The sequence below is a fragment of the Microtus ochrogaster genome, chromosome 6 (genome assembly GCF_000317375.1).
Source record: "Microtus ochrogaster isolate Prairie Vole_2 chromosome 6, MicOch1.0, whole genome shotgun sequence".
NCBI classification, from domain to species: domain Eukaryota; kingdom Metazoa; phylum Chordata; class Mammalia; order Rodentia; family Cricetidae; genus Microtus; species Microtus ochrogaster.
In genome coordinates this window covers 63203057-63225316 of record NC_022013.1, presented here as the reverse complement: position 1 = coordinate 63225316, position 22260 = coordinate 63203057, and the positions used below count along the sequence as shown (strand labels likewise).

General features: G+C 36.4%; 1 protein-coding gene across 13 annotated transcripts in view; it reads right to left on the bottom strand.

Moving 5' to 3' along the window:
- Positions 1–22260, bottom strand: part of Slmap (sarcolemma associated protein) — a 143004-nt gene that overhangs the window by 40819 nt on the left and 79925 nt on the right. For 4 of the 13 annotated variants that reach the window (XM_026779647.1, XM_005348694.3, XM_026779654.1 and 1 more), the window contains exons 6-14: positions 20405–20467; positions 16497–16592; positions 16169–16240; positions 13771–13911; positions 12363–12500; positions 9553–9721; positions 9415–9465; positions 8901–8951; positions 3077–3139 (exon numbers count right to left, since the gene is read on the bottom strand). In XM_026779647.1, coding sequence (XP_026635448.1) covers positions 3077–3139; positions 8901–8951; positions 9415–9465; positions 9553–9721; positions 12363–12500; positions 13771–13911; positions 16169–16240; positions 16497–16592; positions 20405–20467 — 844 coding nt within the window. The remainder of the gene's footprint in view (positions 1–3076; positions 3140–8900; positions 8952–9414; positions 9466–9552; positions 9722–12362; positions 12501–13770; positions 13912–16168; positions 16241–16496; positions 16593–20404; positions 20468–22260) is intronic. The other 9 variants (XM_013346890.2, XM_026779650.1, XM_026779655.1 and 6 more) reach the window with 7 other exon arrangements.

Here is a 22260-nt window from a genome sequence, read left to right as displayed (position 1 = left end):
ATACTCATTAAACTTAGTATCTACAATGACAGCTTGCCAAAAAATAATGACCCTTCTAACAACAAACAAGGCTAGAGGTAACTTAACCTTGTTCCAGTAATCATATATTTAGGAGTCAAATTAATTTGGAAAATTTAAGATAACATCTGGAATCATCAAAAGCAAACCATTGCTACCTAAAATTCAGAGAATTCAGAACCATGTCCTAAATACCCCTCTCAGCCAGTCAGAGTTGAACCTTTCACTATTTGCACAAAACCCTCGACAGATTAGGACACACAGACGCCCTTGTGCTTTGTTTTGTCTAGTCTCCTGACCTTTGCCTTTTTACTCAAGAATCAGGTTCCAGTCTGACTTTCCTTCTGTGGACCACAGGTGCAGTATTTTCCCATGCAGTAGCACAGTCTGCACAAACATCACTTGCTTAGCTAATATTCTCATTGAGGAGATTTGCTGTAACTTCTCTAACTTCTGTTTTCGTAATGCTTGTTGGCTCATTTTCCCACAAAAGTATAATAATAAAACTCTAAGCAGATTTTTCAATATTAAAGTATATTTAATTAAATATGTGTATGTAGGAACCTGTACAGACAATGCATGTCCCAGAACTTCAGACCTGAAGACTTATTAAACTGCTCCAAAACATAAGCTTTTATTAGTTTTTCGGGTGGGGTCATAGTCCAAGACAGTGGAAAGACGGAGTAAGAGAGCAATGATGACGCCTTTAATGACGCTGTCAGAAAGCTATTCATATCTTTTTCTCTCCCATCCCTTTGAGTGGAAGACATTTTTTCTTTTAAAGATTTATTTATTTACTATGTATCCAGTGTTCTGCCTGCACACCCAGAGAGGGCACCAGATCTCATTAGAGAAGATTGCGAGCCACCATGTGGTTGCTGGAAATTGAACTCAAGACTTCTGAAAGAACAGCCAGTGTTCTTAACCCCTGAGCCATCTCTCCAGCCCCTCTAAGCAGGTTTTCTTCATTTAAAATACTAAAGTATAGTTAGTCTTTATATTACCTTAAATTAAGTGTGTAATATAAATTAGACATTGAGAAAGGTTTTCCATTTCCTTTTTTTTAAACAGGCAAATGATTAGAATAAATTCTGTGATCTTTACTTGTTACTAACTAAATAAGGACTTCTGAAAATTATAACTCAACAAAACATTCTTTTGATCATCCTCTCATTTGTTGGGCTCAAAATACAAATCCTAAAAGCTCACTGTGCTAATTGACATAAGTGAGATGCAGTGGTCAGAAGATTAAAAAAAAGTCTTTGGTTCACAAAATTAAGAAAATTGGAAAAATGTTATATTTATTAAATAAACTACCTTAAATAGCTTTAAATTTTGTTAGAGATCTACAACTGAGAGGAAAAAGAACCAGCAGCTCTTCTAAAAGCATTAATGCAATTAAGTAGAAGGAGCTGCGGGCTGCGTTCCTGAGCTCCTGGCCACCTGGCTAGCTTATGCCCCGCAATAACAACACACAAATAGTATTTTTTAAACACTGTTTGGCCCATTATATCTAGCCTCTTCTTGGCTAACTCTCACATCTTGACTAACCCATATCTAATAATCTGTGTAGCACCACGAGGTGGTGGCTTATCAGGAAGATTCTAGCGTATGTCCCTCTTGGGCTGGAGCTTCATCGCGTCTGACCCAGAGAGGAGAGGCATGGCGATTGCCTCACTTCCTCCCAGCATTCTGTTCTGTCTACTCCACCCACCTAAGAGCTGGCCTATCAAATGGGCCAAGGCAGTTTCTTTATTAACCAATGACCTTCCTCCATCACAATTACATATTTTTCTAAATGTCTCCTGGGAATTAAAACTGTGACCCACTAAAACTGTAGGTTCTCTCAAGGTGTGGCCCTTATAACCTCATGAGGTCCTGGAATTAAGAACGGGGCAAACATATATGCATGGAGAACTACAAAATGAGATATGGATAAAAAAACAAAACCTGGGAAGCCATTTATTTTAGAGGGAAAGGAAAGGAAAAATACCTGAGAGAAATTGCCTAACTGAAAAGAGCATGCACATAAACAAGACCTGGACTATATGGTAAATTTACTATCACTAACAACACCAAGTGAACGTTCTAACGTTCTATTAGAGATTTAAGGTGATATAGGGATTTCAAATAAAAAGAATTCACAACATTTTGTTTAGAACTCAGGAGGGGTCTAAATCACCAAGAGCCAGCCTACCTTAAATATTCCTAAAGACAGCCTTATGGGACTTGGGCACAGTGGTCAGTCAAACCAGAGGGTGAGACAACATACTGCTACCCATGCCCTAAAATAAAAAGCTCATTCTATACTGAGGGTCATCTTTGGAGCTCAGAGCTCCAAAAGGCTATTTGGCTTTAAATAGCTTCATTTAATCTGAGAAATGTATTTAAGAATCTCAAAATTCAATCTGTGACAGAACTAGAACTTGAATAAAGAAGCCATATTATCAATATTTCTTCATCAAGTACCCACATAGAAAGTTTAGGTGTGAGCAGGAGAGATGGTTCAGCAGTTAAGAGCACTGGCTGCTCTGGCAGAGGACTTGGGTTTGATTCCCAGCACCCAGTTGGTAGCTGACAACTCTCTGTAATTCTAGTTTCAGAGGATCTGAAGCCGTCCTCTGGCCTCTGAAAGCACCGCACACTTGTGGTGCACAGACATACACACAGGCAGAGCAAACAAATACACATATAAAGATAAACACTTTCAGAAAGATAGTTTAGGTACTTTACACCCCAGACAGTCTGTTTTATTCCCTGATGAGTGAGTGACTTTAAGTTAGCAAGTTTGAAATTCCTTCCTGTGTGGTTTTATGTGTTTCTCTCTCATGCTCTGTGTGTGTAGGGACCACCAATATGAAATACTCCACTCCATATGTGAAGGAAATGCAATAAGAATATTTTTCTCAAAAGAAACAAACAGGTTTGCGGATGCCTGAAGACAGCTACTTGCACACTTCTGTTCCAGCAAATACATCCATTTCCTTGCTTTTCCTCTAACTTCTTAATTTTAGCCCCTGACTCCATTAAAATCAATGTGGAAATACTCTGTACTCACTCTGGCACTCTAGGAACTGGTGAATAAGAGTGCAGTCCCCGCCACTCTCTGAAAGCAAGTGTTCTAACAAAGAAAGAAAGACCTTTAAGGATATGGTTTGTTGCTGTCTTGAAATAAACAACAGCAAAGGTTTAAAAAATGAAATATTTTAACATAGGTAACTGAAAAGGACCAATAAACCTGAATATATTTTAACACATACTTTGGAATTAAATAACTGAAAGTTGTAATTTATATAATCATGAGTTTACTCTGAATGGCTAGCTTTTAAAGGTGCAGTTTTTATACAAAGAGCTGAAAAAAAACAATCAAAACAAATATATTGCTTTAAAATATATATAATATTTAATAATCATAACACTTTTCATATGTACCTTTTTCTATAACAGGTTTGTAAATACTCAAGTGATTTTTGTGTTTTTATTATTGAATTAATTTCATGTTCTCACAATCTCACTTCAAAGTTGTTGGTCTTAATTAAACTTTAAGAATGTATAAAATCAGCCAGGCATGGATACATATGCCTAAGATTCCAATATCCAGGAGGATGAGGCAGGAGCACCGTCATGAGTCTGAGACCACATGGGCTACAAGGTGACTTTCAAGAGACCTGGGACTATGATATGAGGAGCCTTATTTAAAAAAAAAAAAAGTTGGAAAGGGGTTACCGTACAATAATTTCTTTACATTTCTAAGAAATTAATGAGACAGATATATTTATACATTCATTTTCACAAATGACTTCCCACTTAAGTACCTTAATGTATACCATACATACATTACATTACATTGTTCATCTCCACCCCAATTATCATGTTCTACACAGTTGAAAATAAGAGCTTCAAAAATGATTTTGCTTACATCAGAAATAATCCATTTTGTAAAAAGTAGAATTAAAAAGAAGAAAATTAGAATTTAACACAGTAGTTAAAGAACTCCAGCCCTTTTCTTCACTAAGTCAAAGGTCAAAGGCTAACCAATAAATCTTGATAACATTCTTCAGTTACATACCCATGTCTTCAAAGCTACACAAGAGATTCTAGAAGGTCTGGTGTTAAAAGGCCGTGCTCCAATGTGGTAACTACCAGGAAGGTAGGTCTAAAGGCACTCAAGCCCGGAATGAGCACCACCCTCACTATGAGCTCTTACTCCTTTCCACCTCAACCAACCCACTTCTCCGCTGTCTTGTCTTGTAGAGCAGGCAGATGCTCGCAGTTGTAACAGTGACTCCTGACATCTCTTAATTAACTGCCTTCCTAACCTTTCAAACCTGTCATTTTCCTTTAACTAGTTACTCGGTACCCAAAGGGTCCACGAAAGATAAAAACGTGGAGAAAGATGAATACAACTTTTTAGAGAGATGAATAACAAGTACAGTACAGCCCCAAGTGGAAAACAATTAAAAATTAACTGCAACAAAAATCTTGGATTAAAGAAGTAATTTAAACAAATAGAATTCATCAACAAGCTAACAGAAAACCCCAGTAGATTAGAAAATATCAAGGAAAAAGTTGTTTTATATAAACTCTAAACCATAATAACACTTTCAAAACTCAAACTATACAATATCATGTTAAGTGTGAAAATGTGTTTGGATAGGTAAAGAAAATATAGTTCATATATGTGACAGAGCTTTAGTTTTATGCAGTCATAAAGAATGAACTTAGATCATCTGCAAGAGAATGGATAGAACTGATGATCAGCATGTTAAACAAGATAAGCGAGACTCAGAAAGACAAATAGCAAGTGTCTTTCATCTGTAAAATCTAGGTTGAAATGTATATACAACATATGTGATATGAAAGCAGGAAGGGAATGTGTAGGGTGAGGAAGTAGCCTTAATGGGAGGGAAAAAAGACAAATAGACCTACGTATGACCTAGCTTTAATCCACTTATTTATTTGATATGAAAGCAAAAGGAACCATTGGGAAAGGAGGAGAACAGTGGAGAGGGAAAGAGCAAAGGGCAAACATGCACAAGAACGTCATAACCTTTTGTATATGCTTATCAAAAAATTTAAAGACTTACTTGGAACTAAACTTGAACATACATAAAGGACTTTATGACACTTATCTGAAACCAAAATTCATGCCAATATTAACCAATTTCTGGTGATTCTTATTAAAAATCAGGAATTTCCCTAGGTGGTGAATGAGAATGGCCTCCACAGAGTCCATATTTGAATGTCTGGTCCTCAGTGGAACTGTTTGGGAAAGATTAGGGGGTGTGGCCTTGTTGGATGAGGTGTGTCACGGGGGTGTTTTAGGGTTTCAAAAGCCCAAGCCAGCCTGTCTCATGCTCTCTTGGCATATAACTTGCAGACCAGATGTGTGCTCTCTGCTACTTCTCCAGCCCCATGCCTGTGCCACGCCTCCCACTGTGACGACACAGACTCATCCTTTGCAACTGTGAACTCCCAACTAAGTGCTTTCTTCTAGAGCTGCCTCGTAAGTGCTTTCTTCTAGAGCTGCCTCGCGGCCACGGTGTCCCTAAACAGCAACACACAGTAACTGCAACACAATACTCACTGTTTCTCACTAGCCTAAAAAGCACTCTAGTTTTCCACGCAGGAACCCAAAAGTTCAGAAAAGGATTTTGGATCCCCTGCCAGGTGGGTTCTAGGAATCAAACCTGAATCCTCTGGCAGAGCAGTAAGTGCTCTTAATCACTGAGTCATCTCCCCAGCACCGTATATACTCTATTTTTAGTATCTGAACCCAATCCTGAAAACATTTAGTAGACTGGCTTAGCTCAAGTCTGCTATCAATGTGTAGATATATATCTACAAAAGCACCTTTCACATGCATAAGACAACCCTGTCACCATCCACATAAAACATGACACTTAATAGTTTACTACTTGATTTCAGGCCCTTAGAAATTAAGTTGACTACAGAGCATATTATCATCACTGCAATCCAAAAGAAATCAGATGTTTACTAAAAGGAAAACTAGTCTCTGTGATATTGGTTAAAGTTAAAGAAACGGAAAAAACATGGAAACATAAAAAAGAAAACTATTCTATTTGAATAAATTTTTTACACAAATGAGCTTTTTGTGGATTATGTTTTCTATATACTCATGTTGTAGTTATGCTACTGTAGCCAGCAATTGTACATATCACTAAGTCATTCGAATGTGGCTCATTCTAACAGAAATATGTGGCAGGCATAAAATAAATACATGATTTCAAATAACTACTAAGGAAAATTAATGTGAAATGTTTCACTAATAATCTTTAAATACTGACTAAATGTTTAAATAACATTTTTGATATTGTTGGTTAAATGAAATTTAGTATTAAAATTTTTTACTTGCTTCTTTTTAAACTTTATTGTAGTTAGCAGAAAAATTTTAAAGTTTACAACTGTTCTATTACTTCTAGACAGCACTATTCTATACTCAAACATATATTTAAATAATCCTTATTTTAAAAAGAAACAAAAACTTCTGGTATGAAATCTGCTTGTAAAAAAGTTAAATCACTTCAAAAAGAGTTCATTGGGAGAAGAATAAACCACAACATCTCTAGACACTGCTGACATTTTCTTTTGCACCTATACTTAGTATTTTCTCTTCTATTTCAAGGGTGATGTTAACTTAATTCATAAAAACCATGGCTAAGAACTTTGCAATGTTTGAAAATGTAAATTATGTTATTACAAAGTCCATTCCACAATAAAATGTGGCATAAGATAAACATAGAACTTACTGTCAAAATGTCCTACTAGTTATTCTTATGCTACTTAACTTATTGTCAACAAAGGCCCAAATGTTTTAACAATGGAAAAATAACTATAGCAAGGAGTTCTCCATAACAATACAAAATATTTTATTTGAATATTAAATTAAGGAGTCTGGTTATTTGCTAATAGGAAAGCAGTTTACTGGTCTAAATTTTCTGGCAAAAAATTTACACAGTAATTTGATAACTTTTGTTAAAAGATGTTTTTTATGTATATAAAGATTCTTAACTGAAAAAAATGAAAGTTCACAGCTTGCATTAATGTAACACTTGACACATATTCAAGAAAATATGGATTTAATTAAAAAGTATATAAGCAGAAAGGAAAAGACAGGCAAAATAATAATGGAAATCATAAAATCATTTAAGGAAAATGAATACTTAGAAGACAAAGATTAACTCAACAAAAATTTGCTAAACCCTTTTAATGAACAGCAACTAAGAGTCTTGTTAAAATGAACACAAACTACACTTCTAAAATTTCTCAAACTCAAAAACTCAAATCTGAAAACCTTAAGGCATTTCACAAAATACATTGAATAGTTAAATAGCAATTGATAATTTTTTTCTTGAGAATCCTAACATGCATGATATATGTAATATTAGACCTTCACTGTACAGTTCACATACACATGACTTTCTGGACCTGCTTTGGCAGTTACTATAAGAAACTCTTTTTTCCTTTTTATAATGATGGAATTGAATCCAAGGCATAAAATAGGAAAACTCTTAAAGCTAAATCTTCAGTTCACCCATTTTTTTTTTTAATTTAACATGTCAAAAGAAACTCCTTCTTAACTTTGACCTCTTGCTATGAATGATAAAGATATACCATGATATGTGGAAAACAGTTTCGTTACAAATTCTATTTCTTTTTTCTTTTCTTTTTCCTTGCCTTTTTCCAAGACCAGGTTTCTCTGTAGCTTTAGAGCCTATCCCGAAACTCACTCTGTAGACCAGGCTGGCGCCAAACTCACAGCGATCCTCCCGCCTCTGCCTCCAGAGTGCTGGGATTAAAGGCGTGCGCCACCACCACCTGGCTACAAATCCTATTTCTGACCTTGACATCTTCTACTAACTTCTTCATATTAAAACGAGATAGCACATCAGTACGCACTGAAAATAACTCCATTCCTTTACTACTCCAACTGTCCATAGTTAAGGTGAAACACACACTTGGAGTTCGTACTCAGTCAATCTTAGAGGAAAGGGGTGAGAGGCCAGTCAATGGGGATCTGAAGACTTCAGAATTACAAAAGCTAGTGACCTAAAAGCTATGTCCTATGTGCTGTCCCATGTGCTGTGCATGGTGGCTGATGGCAGACAGCACTGTTCACTGCCAGCCTGACTTATTTAGACAGCTCCAGGACAGCCAAGGGACACAGCAAGACTGCATAAAGAAGAAAAGGGAAGAACAACAGGAAAACTAACGCAGTGGCTGCAGGCTGTTGTCAACGGAGAACTCCTACTACCCAGAAAAACATGAATGAAAGAACCAGAAACTACCAAAAAAATTTCTGAGTAGAAAGATGCCTAATCTCATTCTCTGATCAATAAAACAGAGGGGTAAAGTCATTTCCGTTGGCATGGTGGCACACTCTTTAATCCCAGGACTCAAAAGGCAGAGGCAGGCGGATTGCTGTGAGTTTGAGGCCAGCCTAATCTAAAAGGTGAGTTCAAGAAAGCCAAAGATACAGAAAGGAACCCTATCTCGAATCCACATGTTCATGGACATTAACTAAGTTTGCACACCACAATGGAGACCTGGAAGCTAAGCACAATGAACCAGAACAGTAATAGAGCTCTTTGGAAGGGAAGAGCCATATCAAACAAGCCACAACAATGAAAACCATTTTCTTATCTAAGTCATTGCAATTTCCACACAACAAGGGATATCTAAGAACAGATCACATCTTGTGTCTTAGTCTATAAAGAGAATCTGGAGTTTAAAAGACAAAACTGTGATAAGTACACAGTTATAAATGTGTTTATTCCAAGCACCAAAATCGTTAGGCATTTAGCTCTCCGTCCTGCTTAAATGGTAAAAGGATATCACAAAAAAAAGTTTTTTTACGCTACCTTTTTCTGTGCTCCCATTTATTTTAGGTAAGAAGTCATCAACTTGTATCCCTAGGATTAAGACAGGATATCATTGCCTGATCAAACAAAGCATTAATTTTAAAACTGGCTTCAATGTAACTATGGCATTTCCTATTCCTACTCACACTGATTCTGTATAGAACACTATATTCAGAAGAGTTCAAGTGCCATTCTTTACTAATTCAGGCTTGGGGACCTTCCAAAGAACCTCAAAAGAAAGAGGTTCCTAAGACCACCTCAGAGGCAGGACCCTCACTGTCTGCAGGACTACACAATGGTGCCCTCTGGTGGCAGGACCCTCACTGTCTGCAGGACTACACAATGGTGTGCCCTCTGGTGGCAATCATGAACATTTTAAAAGGAGATTTTCTGAAAGTATCCTTTGGTTCTTGACATGTAAACTATCAAATGTGAGAAGTAAAGGATGTGAGAGGTCAAGGATGTGAACAAACAAAAGCTTAGTGAGAACGTCTTTAAATAAGGTGACACCTACCTAAGCTGCTGCATTCTTTAAGAGTTTTCTCCTGCAGATGTTCTAACCGTACTGTAAAAAACAGTCCAAGAAAAAGATATTTCACAGACAAAGAGAACAAAAATCAAATAAAACCAATTTCTGTATCAGCTAGCTTACCTTGTAAAGCTGTTAGCCTTTCATTGGTGAAATCATTATCGGCTTGCAAAGCTTCTATTTTTGCCTGGAGCTCCTGTTCTTTTTCTTCCATTTCATCTATTTTATTCTGTAATTCTTTCTTCTCAGCTTGTCCCTTCTGTTGGATTTCCTCCTGCTTTCCCTCTGCTACCTGTTGAGTAGGGCTCTTCAGTCATTTCATAAAACCTCACCTTGCTTTAAGCAGCCTAAGGCCAGGACTGACTTCATTCATTTATACTTCTAAGGAATCTATTCAGAATTAGAGAATATATTTATAAAGCTGATTTTCTAAAACAAATAAAGACAGAGATGTAAGTCAAAACTGACATGGCACTGAGAAGGGAAGAACTTAGGAGCAAACAAGCACTCACAAAGATAAACACACAGATAAGGAGTCAAAGTCAAATCCTCCATGTTTTTTAAATGGGAAATATACAACCCAAATTTACTATTATTACAACTTGTTTGTACATTCTAAAATGTTATATCAATTTAAAATTTATTTATGTTTGGCTAAAAAGATGATGGCGCAAACCCTTAAACACGCTTCTCTTGACAAGATCTCCCTGAGAACCACCACAAGTGATGCTTGGCCTGTCTGACAAATACCTATCTTGTACACACTCAACTGAGGCCAGGTCATTTTTCTCTTGTTTGAATTGATTTTTAAGTTAATATCACAAAGGACTGTGTTTTACTGTGGTACTCTCCATACATGTGTCTAGACATTTACCCTCATTTGCACTGCCCTCTCAATGACTCCAGCCTCTCTGGCTCTTTCCTTTCCTCATTCCAAACAGTTCCCTTTCTGCTTTCATATGATGTGCGTTCTATTACCCGCTCCTCTCTCCAACCCCACCATCTTTTCCTTCCCTCTGGACCTCCTTCTAGTTTCATGACCCACCAACAGATATAAATTACACTAAGATGGATTTTCAGCAATGTGGTCACAAGACTTTGAAGGACCAACTAGACATTATTTTATGGTCTGATTTCTTTATTCCAAATGTCCCAGACGGAATAGCAGCTGAAACAGAATCAAGAGCACACCTGAAGGACAACCAGGGCTCAAACAAATTATTCCAAGCTTCCTTTGAGTTTGTTGCAGCACTGAACAACTGGTCCCTAACTTTGAGAGGCCCTAAAAATGAGTAGGTTTTAAAAAGTATCAGACTATATTAGATTTTGTTAATTCTTTTTTAAAAACTTTATTATTACTATATGTACATATGCATATATGATGCATGGGTAGGTGCACATGGAGATCATAGCACAATTCTGTGGTGTCAATTTCTTTCACCTTTATATGGGATCCCAAGAAAGAACAGGCTTGTATGACTTTACCCTATGAGACACCTTATTCTTACTCTAGCTATGACTCTCTCTTTTTATAATTTACTATTACTGCATGTATCTCATTTTGGCCCTTGACTACCACTTTAAAATTTATTATTATTATTAATAAAGCAATCAATAATTTATTATTAATAATGAAATAATATTTTATCACTATTATTTGCATGTGTGTGTCTGCCTACATATCTTTCTGTTTACATGTATGTATATTACAAGACTAAGTTCTGGGGCATGGGTGCCATGGCCCTCACATGGAGATCAGAGGACAACTTTGGGGACTTTCTGTACTTCCACCATGGGTTCTATGACCAAACTTAGCTCTTAAAACTTGTATGACTGCTGTAGGAAATGTTCTTGTACTCTGTAAAGATTTATTAAACTCATATCAGTTTAAGAAAATGCTGACTGACCACTACCCAGGCAGGAAGAACAGGCGGGACAACCAGACTAAGAATTCTGGGAAGAGGAAAGGCTGAGTTAGTCACCAGCCAGACACAGAAAAAGCAAGATGAGAATGCCTCACTGATAAAAGGTACCAAGCCATGTGGCTAACAAGATAAGAATTATGGGTTAATTTAAGTTGTAAGAGTTAGTTAGTAATAAGCCTGAGCTAATAGGCCAAACAGCTTATAATTGTTATAAGCCTCTCTGTGTTTCTTTGAGACTGAATAAGTGCAGGACAGAAATTTCACAATTTCCAATTACACAGGACAAATGCCTACACTCTGCATCATCTTGCCAATTTGCATCATATGAGAATAGATGATTCTCATCTAGTTCCAAGTGTATATTAGAAGATGCTGTTCTTTTCTATACCATCCAATCTTAGTCCATGTGGTGGGGAAGCAAACACCGAAAGATGACTATTGTGAAGCACTGACTCTATTTCCATCTACAGGAAGTATGTCTGTTTTAAAGGCTTTCAATTCTCAACAGCAATGGAGGGTAGACGAAACAGAATATATTTTCTATTTTCACTGTCAATCTCAACGTTTCAGTTTTACCAAATTTTACATTAACAATTAGTGAGTGATGCATAAACTTTTAAGCTGTTTTAGAGACTATTAGTTTAACATGCTTTCAGGTAGAGTAAAAACAAAATGTGATGGTTTGAATAAGAATGTCCCTCATAGGCTCATATGTCTGAATACTTGGTCCCCAGATGGTAATGCTGTTTGGGTAGGTTTAGGAAGTATGGCTTGAGGAAGTATGCCACAGAAGATAGGCTTTGTGGTTTCACAATCCTCAAGCCAGTCCCAGGGAGCTCTCAGCTTCTAGCTCCAGTCACCATAACTGCTTGTTGCCATGCTTCCTCTTCATGATGCTGATAGAGTCTTAATTTCTGGAACCTTAAGCCCAAATAAACCTTTCCTTCTATAAGATGTCTTGGGTATGGTGTTTTAACACAGCAGTAGAAAAGCAACTAATATACATACCTTTAATTTATCAGATAAATCTTTAATTTCATTAACCGCTCCATTATATTTATTGGCTAACTCTCTTAATTCTTCCTGAGTCCGTTCATTCATTTCTTTTAAGTGGGTACATTCATCTTCAGTATTACTCAGACTTCTCTGCAATTCAAGTTCACATACAATTAATTTAGAATAAATGGATACTCATTTAAATTTTATCATTAATTCAACTTATAAAAAGTATAGCTTGGACTATCAACATTTGGACTAACCTTGTATAAAACTGAATTAAAAGACAAAATAATTTCAGTTTATTTCAGGAACATGTATACTAAAACACTACTAAAAATTTTTTTTTAATGTTGGGAAATGGGGCAGAACTAGCTACCTATTACGTATACTTTAAAAGGGTCAACCAGTATGACTTTGAGCCTTGAAAATATTTTAAAATCACTAACTCCTTTTCTATTTGTTTTTGAAACAAGACTATGTTACTCAGGCTGACTTCAAATTCACTATGGAGTCCAGGCTAGCCTGAAATAATCTGCCTCAGATTCCCAAGTGCTAAGATTAAAAGTATACTTTATCATATCACCTCTAAGCCGGCAATCCTTAAAGTAACTTTAATACCACATAGCAATTCATCTAATGCGAAAACAGCAATATAGCTTGAAACTTTACTTGTATGTCAATTAATCAAGCAACAATGAACATAAAGCCCATACAATAGAATGAGACCATAATACAAACTATCTAGGTCCTCACACATGCTAAGAACATGCACACTGAGCTAAACCCTCAGTCCCAAAAATCACATTTTGATTGTTCCTAGGACCTAGAAGATATCCGTCATAAAACTCGCAAAGCACAAGATATAAAGTTATTCTAGAGCTGTGGTTCTCAACTTCTGGGTCATGATCTTTGGGAGAGGGGTCACCTAAGACCATAGGAAAACAAAGAAATTTATTTACATTGTGATTCATAATAGTAGTGAAATTACAGTTATGAAGTAGCAATGAAAATAATTTTATGAGGAACTGTATTAAAGGGTCTGGAGGAAGGGTAAAGTAGTAAAGTTCTCGAGACCATCCTCCACTAAAAAACAGCACATTTATAAGACACAGTGTCTACATCTTTAATTCAATCACTAGGGAGACAAAAGTGGGTGCAGTTCTGTGAGTTTGGGGCCAGCCTGCTCTAACAGCAAATTCTAAACTAAGCAGAGGTACATAGTTCAGTTACCAGCATACATCTCAGATGTCTCAAAACTGCCTATAATATATGCCGATAATAGGTCCAATGGAGCTAAGACTCGGACTTCTGCAGACAACTTCACTCGCACACACAAACACACCCACGCGTATACTACATATAGACACATAATTTTAAAAATAAATCTTTAAAACCAATAACAATAAAAATGAAATACCTCAACTTCTGAAAGTTTTCTGACCACTTCGATTTTCTCCTGAAGAACCCGCCTCAGGGACTCTTTGGCTGTTGTCTCATAGTTGTGTTTATCCTCCTGCAGTGCTATGAGTTCCTTCCGTAAACTATCTTCCGTTTGATTCTACAACAAAAGACAATTATATTACACCTAAGTTACTTTTCTTTGAAAACTACGTATGCTTTGAAAGAAATAAGCACATTATGATATTCTAAATTATATGTTAAGGTACTCCCCCAAAACAAATGTTAGCCTGCTATTAACTGAATCTGAATTTTAAAGTTGTATCAGTAAATTATGCCCTTAGAAATTGCCACATCCACGGTTGTCTCGCCTGTGTGACAAAATGCCTTTCAGGTGGTGGCCGTCTCAAAATGAGGGGCTCGTGCTTCTTGGAGCTTGGCCCCCAGCGGTTCCCTGGCAGTCTGCTCGAGTTGAGGTGCCTGATTAGCCTCAAGGACCTCGTTCACTTTGTTCCTGGCAATGGGTTCTTGCATTGACTCTGCTATCCTTTCTTCTGTTCTATTTTTCTCTTGACAAAAACTTAGTCTGTTCAAGGAACCAGAAAACATTCCCAACGGCTCCTAGAATACGGAGGAATTGATGCATCAGTCCCCTCCCTTGATTCAGGCCATTAATGTTATGATTAAGACTCTGGCTCACTCTCTGGGGGAATTTACAGATACCCTAGAACAGAAAGAGTTCATGATAGGATATTTGGTAGAAGAAGGACAAATTATGAAGGAAAATGTATGGAATGGCATGAGTTACCATTTATGGAGAGGCTAGCCAGAATGAGAAACCCCTGGTACATTTTAGATAGGAAAAAAAGGAAAGATATTCTTGATAACATAAAGCCAGCCATTCAATATTGGAGCAAACCTGGGGGGTGGAACCCTGAAGAATGGTGTTTGGGTTACCTTGGCTACCTTGAGGACAGATATGATTTAGGGCCATGAAAAAGCACAGTTAGTTAGTGGTGTGAGACGAATTTCAAAGAAAAGCTCTGCCCACCTGGCCCTGACCACAAGACTTGCTGAGAAGAATCAATTGTCTATAATCATTTTTCTATGGAAACTTTTATGTCTGCTAACTTCCTTCTGTAATCTCTTAAAAGTGATGCTTGAATTTTAGTAAAGTTGCAGCAGATTCAAATCTCATTAGAGTTGTGTCTGTCTGTCATTCGCTGAATCCTGGGTTCTCCTAAGCCTTCACCCCTGTTCTCCCTCGGTCTTCGATCTCCAAGAGAGTCAGTCCGCGGCAAGAAATTATACTAATTCCAATAGGAAAGAGTTAAAGTCAATAATTTCTCTCAAATATTAAGATTAATTACTCATGTTCTGTCATCATATTTCCATCTGTGAACAAAAATCATGGCTATCAAAAGCACCAAACATTTTAGAACAATGGCTAAGATAAAAGAGTAAGAGCATCCTGAGGAAAAAGGAAGACTCCAGGTCCAAACAAGAAAGGTGTAAGGTGAGCATGGAGCGTTCTGTCTAGTGCAGCCACAGGACGCTGTCCAAGCCAGCTTTATCCAGAGAGACAGCCTTAAGAGGTTTACTCATACAAAACTCTGGATAATTTGATAATCAACAAAGCTAAATACTAGTATAGACTGAAACACACCAAATATACTTAAATCTGAGCAGGGAGAAAGTACTTCATTGTCATTCACTGGTGGATAAAAGGAAAATCAATTTATTCTTTTTATCTAGTAAATAATAGGGGTGGGTCTCATTCTATTTTTTCTGTATAAAATGTACTTTGGGGTAACAAAATAATTCATGAGGGAATAATTATCTTTGAAGAAGTAATCCAGCTAAGTAAATGAAGGAATGATAGAATTATATCATTATGTTAAAAATCTTTCATAAAATAATGGACATAGTGAAGAATCACCAATGACAAAATTCTAAAAAGAAAGCCATTTAGTCATTATGTTCTTTAACTAAAGAACAATACCATCCATGAAGTGTTGTTGGCAAAAAAGGAAGAAGGAGGAGGAGGAGGAGGAGGAGGAGGAGGAGGAGGAAGAGGAGGAGGAGGAGAAGAAATCTAACCCAGACCAAATATCTATTATTTTTATGCCTAGAGAAAGAACTAAAACAAAAAAAATTAATAACAGTATAGACTGAATCACAGTTCAAAAGGCAAATAACCTCTTCAATAAATATCAACTGCAATAGAAAAGTAATTAGAACTGGCCACAGGCGTGTATTACAGAATTCTTCCTACTTATAGGTATGCGTGGATTCTTTTCATGACAAAGATATAAAGCAATTGTGGGATTATATAAAGGGCTTAGCACACACTCAGATAGAAAAAATGAAACTACAGAACCGTGTTCTTTCATATATACCTGAAATTAAATACATACTTTGGAGCATGCCTGCAATTGGTTTCCCATAACTTCTAACCGTGATAAGAGTCTATCTTCATCTATTAAAGCCTGTTGGAAAAAAATCAGATACAAATAAAAACCCGCAGGAACAAAAAAGGCAAGTATAATAGATTCTATTGCCTAGAAAAGAAACAAAATTGAAAAATCAATCAAAATCTGCTACAAAATGCTGTTTCAACATTTGTTCTTTAGTTAAAGGAATAACATTTTTATTTGCCTAAAATCTAATTTTAATTCATTCAACACATTAAAACAACTATTAAACTGTTTAAATGGATTCTAGAATCTAAAGTAAATGGAGTACCTGCCAACTGGTATCTGAAGCTTCTTGAGTGATGGCTAATAGCCGCTGAAGTGTGGCTAACTTCTGTTCCAACATCTGTTCCCGATGTAAGGCCTCCTACCATAAATCACAAAAGAAATGCTAAGAACTCAGTCAGCAACATGATACTTCTGAAGAAAAACACTCGATATAATTTGAATATATTCTCAGATTGCACTCTGGATGTAGTTCATTATTTTATCCCATCTACGGGACTGCAAGTACAGATATAATAGACTTTGCCCCAGATGGAAAACAAGTTACTCATTTCTGTTTTCTTTTTATTAGTAATTTACTAAAAGAGTAAGTTTCAAAATGCAGATTAGAAAAACTTAAAAAATGCTTATGTTTCTGCTTATATTTCATAAATACATATAAATATATCTTCGAACAAATGAATTTCAAACTAAGGCATCAAAGATACTTGATAACAACTCTACAGCATGGCATCTAAAATAGTAACAGCGTTTAGCTTTCCTTTCTAAAATGTTATGTAAATACATGCACATACTTTTAAATGCTTATGGCATTTTCAGGTACTCTAATTCTCTCCCTGATTATGTCATTAGGTAATTAATATTCAAAAAGTAAGATTTCACTAAATATTAGCTTGATGTAATTAAGGGGTCAAAGGAACACATGAATATGGTGAAAGAACAAAGAGCAAGACTACTCTGTAGTTAACGTGTGATAGCTGCTAACAGCATCCCTGCCCAACCTGTGATGGTGAACGGCCACATTACTGAGCTGTGGCTTTGGCACAACTTCATCTTCTGCCATTCTTGTAATACTCAAAAAACACTTACAAGCGTTCTATCTTTGAGCCACCTCGAGGAGAAGTATATACTTCAACTATAGCATAAGTCTTAAACATTAATTTATTGCTCTCCACATCCTTGATAAACAACGACTAGGGACTAATGTAGACTCAGAAGTCCGTTGTTTTAATGTAGACTAAGGAATCTGACAAAAAAAACCCATCACCTCATAATCCACATTAAAATGGCTATTTACCATGCTTTATTTTAAGCTCCTGAAACATTATCCAGGAAGTAACAGATACAAATTGTTTTACTATAAACAAAGCCACCAACCAACCAAAGCTTTAGATACTACCTCCACTAGATGTCATTCTAGCTCTTAAAAAAAATTAATTTCCATTAGTTTCTTAATTCTGAACCAAACTCCAACAAATGTAGCTCTCCTAAAATAGTCTTTTAGATCTAAGGTATGAAATGCACCTATTTCAACTTTTATTTAAGGCTTCACAGTTTACATTAGAGTTTCACAATTCAGTAAAGATTATGCAAGAAGAAAAAGAGGAGGTGGGACAATTCCTTCCAAAGAGTTAGTACATATAAATGGATGTTCAGAGATCTGAGAGAAAAGATGGGACCGAATGAGAAGTATAAGAGTCTCATTCATGATGATCAGCAACCACACTACACAGAACCAGGCCAATTATTTAATTTATATGAACAGTTATTTCTCATGTCAGAAATGAAATATGAATTAATCTTAACATTCTCAAGAGAGACCTACAAAAACGAATACATCTTCTCATTGAATGAAAATGACCAACGACATTCACATCATATATTTTACATTGTGGGCACTATTCCAAGTGTTTTAATTATATTAATTCATATATCCTTCATAATGTGGAGAGGTGGTTCTACTTATCAACTGCCCACAGAAGGAAAATGAGGTCCAAAGGCTTTCTTAGGAAGCTGGGTGGTGGTAGAGCACATCTTTAATCCCAGCACTATGGAGGCAGAGGCAGGAAGATTTCCATGAGTTCAGCCTGGTCTACAAATCAAGTCTCAGAGCAGCCAGGGCAACACAAAGAAACCATGTCTCAAAAAACAAACAAATAAACTTTCTTAGGAGATGAGATGTTAAAACCAGGGTTTAAATCTAGTTAAGCTTGATCAATTCTGGCTAGAAAAGCCCATGCTCTTAACTACTTCATGGATATGCGTATGTGTACAATCGTTTTCTATATGGCAGTACACGGTGCTTGGTGGAAAATAAGACCTAATTAATGTGTTGGTTATTTCTGTACTTTTCCACAGATGCACATGGCCTTAAAAAAACCAAAAATTAGGGGCTGGAGAGATGGCTCAGTGGTTAAGAGCAATGCCTGCTCTTCCAAAGGTCCTGAGTTCAATTCCCGGCAACCACATGGTGGCTCACAACCATCTGTAATTAGGTCTGGTGCCCTCTTCTGGCCTGCAGACATACACACAGACAGAATGTTGTATACATAATAAATAAAAAAACATGTTTAAAAAAAAAACCCAAAAAGTACAGGGCCACTGGTCAACAGTTTTAAAGACAAATTCACAAATAAAACTATCCATCAAAGGTCACAGAATTGAACAGAAAAACTAAGATCAAGATTAATACTTCAATCCCTAAACTTCTGAACCAAAGTTACCTTTAAACCATACTCTCTCATTGTATCCCTCTATTGACCCAGAGCCATAATCCTGCCCAAATAAATGAAGAAAAAAAAAATAACACCTCTTTGCTTTTAGAGTTGTGTGTCTTTTTAAATAAAGGATTAAGAGCTCCAGGAGGCCATTCCAAGTAGATGCTCTGGATCCAGAAATACAGTTCAAATAGGGAGGACTCTGGGGTCTAACTGCCAAACTACACTCAGATTAGGAGTAAATCACAATGCGTATGACACTGTAAAGTCTTAGATCTTCCTGCCCCTTAGTTACTCCACATGGAAAAACAAGAAGTGGTGTGGGACAATTGTCTATATTCTGTCAATTATGTTTTAAATAAATGCCGATTGGCCAGTAGCCAGGCAAGAAGTATAGGTGGGACAACCAGACAGGAAGTAGAGGTGGGTCAATGAGAACAGGAGAATTCTGGGAAGAGGGAAGCTCCCTTTGCAGTTCTGTCCAGACACAGAAGAAGCAAGATGTGACTATGTTGCTGAAAAGGTATTGAGCCATGTGGCTAACACAGATAAGAATAATGGGCTAATGTAAGTTATAAGAGTTAGTAAGAAGCCTGAGCTAATGGGCCAGTTTATGATTAATGTAGACCTCTGTGTGATTGATTTCTTTGGGATTTAACAACTGCGGGAACCAGGCAGGACAGAAACCTCAGACAACAAAGAATGAGATATCTACATTCCTTACATAGCAGTAAAAACTGTTACATAGATTAAATGAATCAATATAGTGTAGGAAGTTCTGTCTATGTGTTGCTTTCGATGGTTAAATAAAGAAACTGCCTTGGCTTTTTGATAGGGCAGCACTTAGGTGGGCAGAGTAGACAGAACTAAATGCTAAAAAAAAGAACAGACGGAGGGCTGCCATGAAACTGCCAAAATCAGACATGCTAAATCTTCCCTGGTAGGCCACTGCCACGTGGTAATATACAGATTAACAAAAATGGGTTAAATCAAGATGTAAGAGTTAGCCAAAAAGAGGCTAGAGATAATGGGCCAGGCAGTGATTTAATTAATATAATTTCTGTGTGATTTTTTTCGGGTGTATTTCGGGTGTAAGCTAGCCGGAACAACAAGCAGCCCGCTCCTCTAGCTATATCAATACAGGTAAAGTAGTTGAACGGAATATGGAATATAACAAGCTTAATTCTATTTAAAACCACCTATGAATAAAGAAGGACTTTGGAATCTCCTTACACTGGAAGAAAAATTTCTCTTGCACATAAGCTTATCTTTTCTAAACTCAATAATCCAGACTCCTTTTTCTTCTTGAGATCTGTTTTTAAGCCTCCACTCTTCCTTTAAAAGGTATTTCCTGTGTGCTTGTTTCCAGCCAATACTTTTATTCTGTATTTACAATCTGACAAAATAAAATCTAAGTTACTTTTAAAGACTAAGAATTCTCAAGATTGACTTTTACCTGTAGATACTGAGAGAGTTGGAATAGTTCCTGAGAGTACATACTTGGGGTGTTAGCAGCAACCTAGAAATAAAATAATATAATATCAATAATCAAAGAAAGCATTACATTAAAAAAGCTATTAAGAGCCAACATGATGGCTCAGCAAGTAAAGGTCCCTCCTATCTAGCCTGACAACTTCAGTTTGATCCCATGCTGGATAGTTTTATGTTAACTTAACACAGGTTAAGTCATATGAGAAAGGGAACCTCAATTAAGAAAATGCCTCCATAAGATTAGGCTGTAGGCAAACCTGTAGAGCATTTTCTCAATTAGTAATCAGTAGGAGAGAGCCCAGCCCATAATGAGTGGTGACATCCCTAGGCTGGTGGTTTTGGGTTCCATAAGACATCAGGCTGAGCAGGTAGGTCATGGGGAGCAAGCCAGTAAGCAGTACTCCTCTGCATCAGCTCCTCCTTCAGTGATGAACAGTGATGTGGAAGTATATACCAAATAAACCCTTCCCTCCTTGAGTTACTTTTGGTCATGGTGTTTTATGGAAGCAATAGTAACACTAAATGGAACAATCCCCAATATCCATATGGTAAAAGGAGAGACTCCTGAAAGTTATCCTCTTATTTCCACATGCATGGTGAACATACACACAAAATAAAAATGCACTTTAAAAATTGAAAACAAACCAATTTCAAGAAATGTCTATTTTCCTAAATATGCAGATAAAAGGTTTAATGGATCTAGTCTTAGTTCACAATTATTGTGTAAATTATTTCTTAAAATATTTTTGTTGTTTATCTAGAATGTATAAATGGCATTACACTGATCATATCAGACTTATGAACAAGATGATTAAGCAAGAATTATAGTGAAACTTTTAAAGTCAAATCACAAACTTACAGCACAGAGGTACTGAGCCTTTTTATAACACAGAAATAACTCCTAATCAACGTAGTCATCTTTTTCCTTAAAAAACATCACTGATTACTTCATTAATATATCAACATGTCACAATTCATTTAGAAATGACAATCTTCAAAATTCACTTGGAAGTATGTGTCAGGATAGAGGATAGCATGAAATCTTATACTCTACTTACCAAAAAAAAACCCCACAAAAATTTAAATAAGCAAAAAAGATTCTAACATTTTGTCCAATAGCCAGAATTAATAAAAAATTATTAATATATGTAAATTTTGAGAAAAAGAAGAAATAATCATGTTCAAAAACTACAAGTCAGCCTAACAACTCAGAACCCCAAAGAATCAGAATTTGCTTCAATTAGGGGCTTTTCAAGACTAGTGAATACAGAACCATGTCACTAAAAAAGAAAACAAAGAATACAATAAGTTGCTGTAATATTTACCCATTTCCTGAACACTAATAAGTTCTTTAAGTGTGCATACTTATCCTTTTTCGTTGTTTAAAATGGGGTCTTGCTACAAAGCCCTTCCTGGTCTGGTACTACATACCCCAGGTCGGTTTTGAACTCAGCAATCCTCTTATCCCAGCCCCCAAGCACTAGAAATACAAGTATATACTACCACGCTCTGCTGATTTATTAATAATGTTACAGGATCACTGCTCACTAAACTCAGAAAGCATGTTTTCTAATATTCAGACTAAAAAATGGCTTTTTTCTTATGAAGATCAAAATCAACAAAATCATTATTTATTTTGAAAACAGTTCTTAGCATCAGAAGTTGGTAATAAATTACCATTATTTCTATAACAATAACCTAAGAAACAACTTCAACTTAAAATAGGTAACCATTGTTCCTCAAACTAAAGAAAAATGTAAATTGTTTGTCCTCACATTTTAGTGATCACACACACACACACACACACACACACACACACAC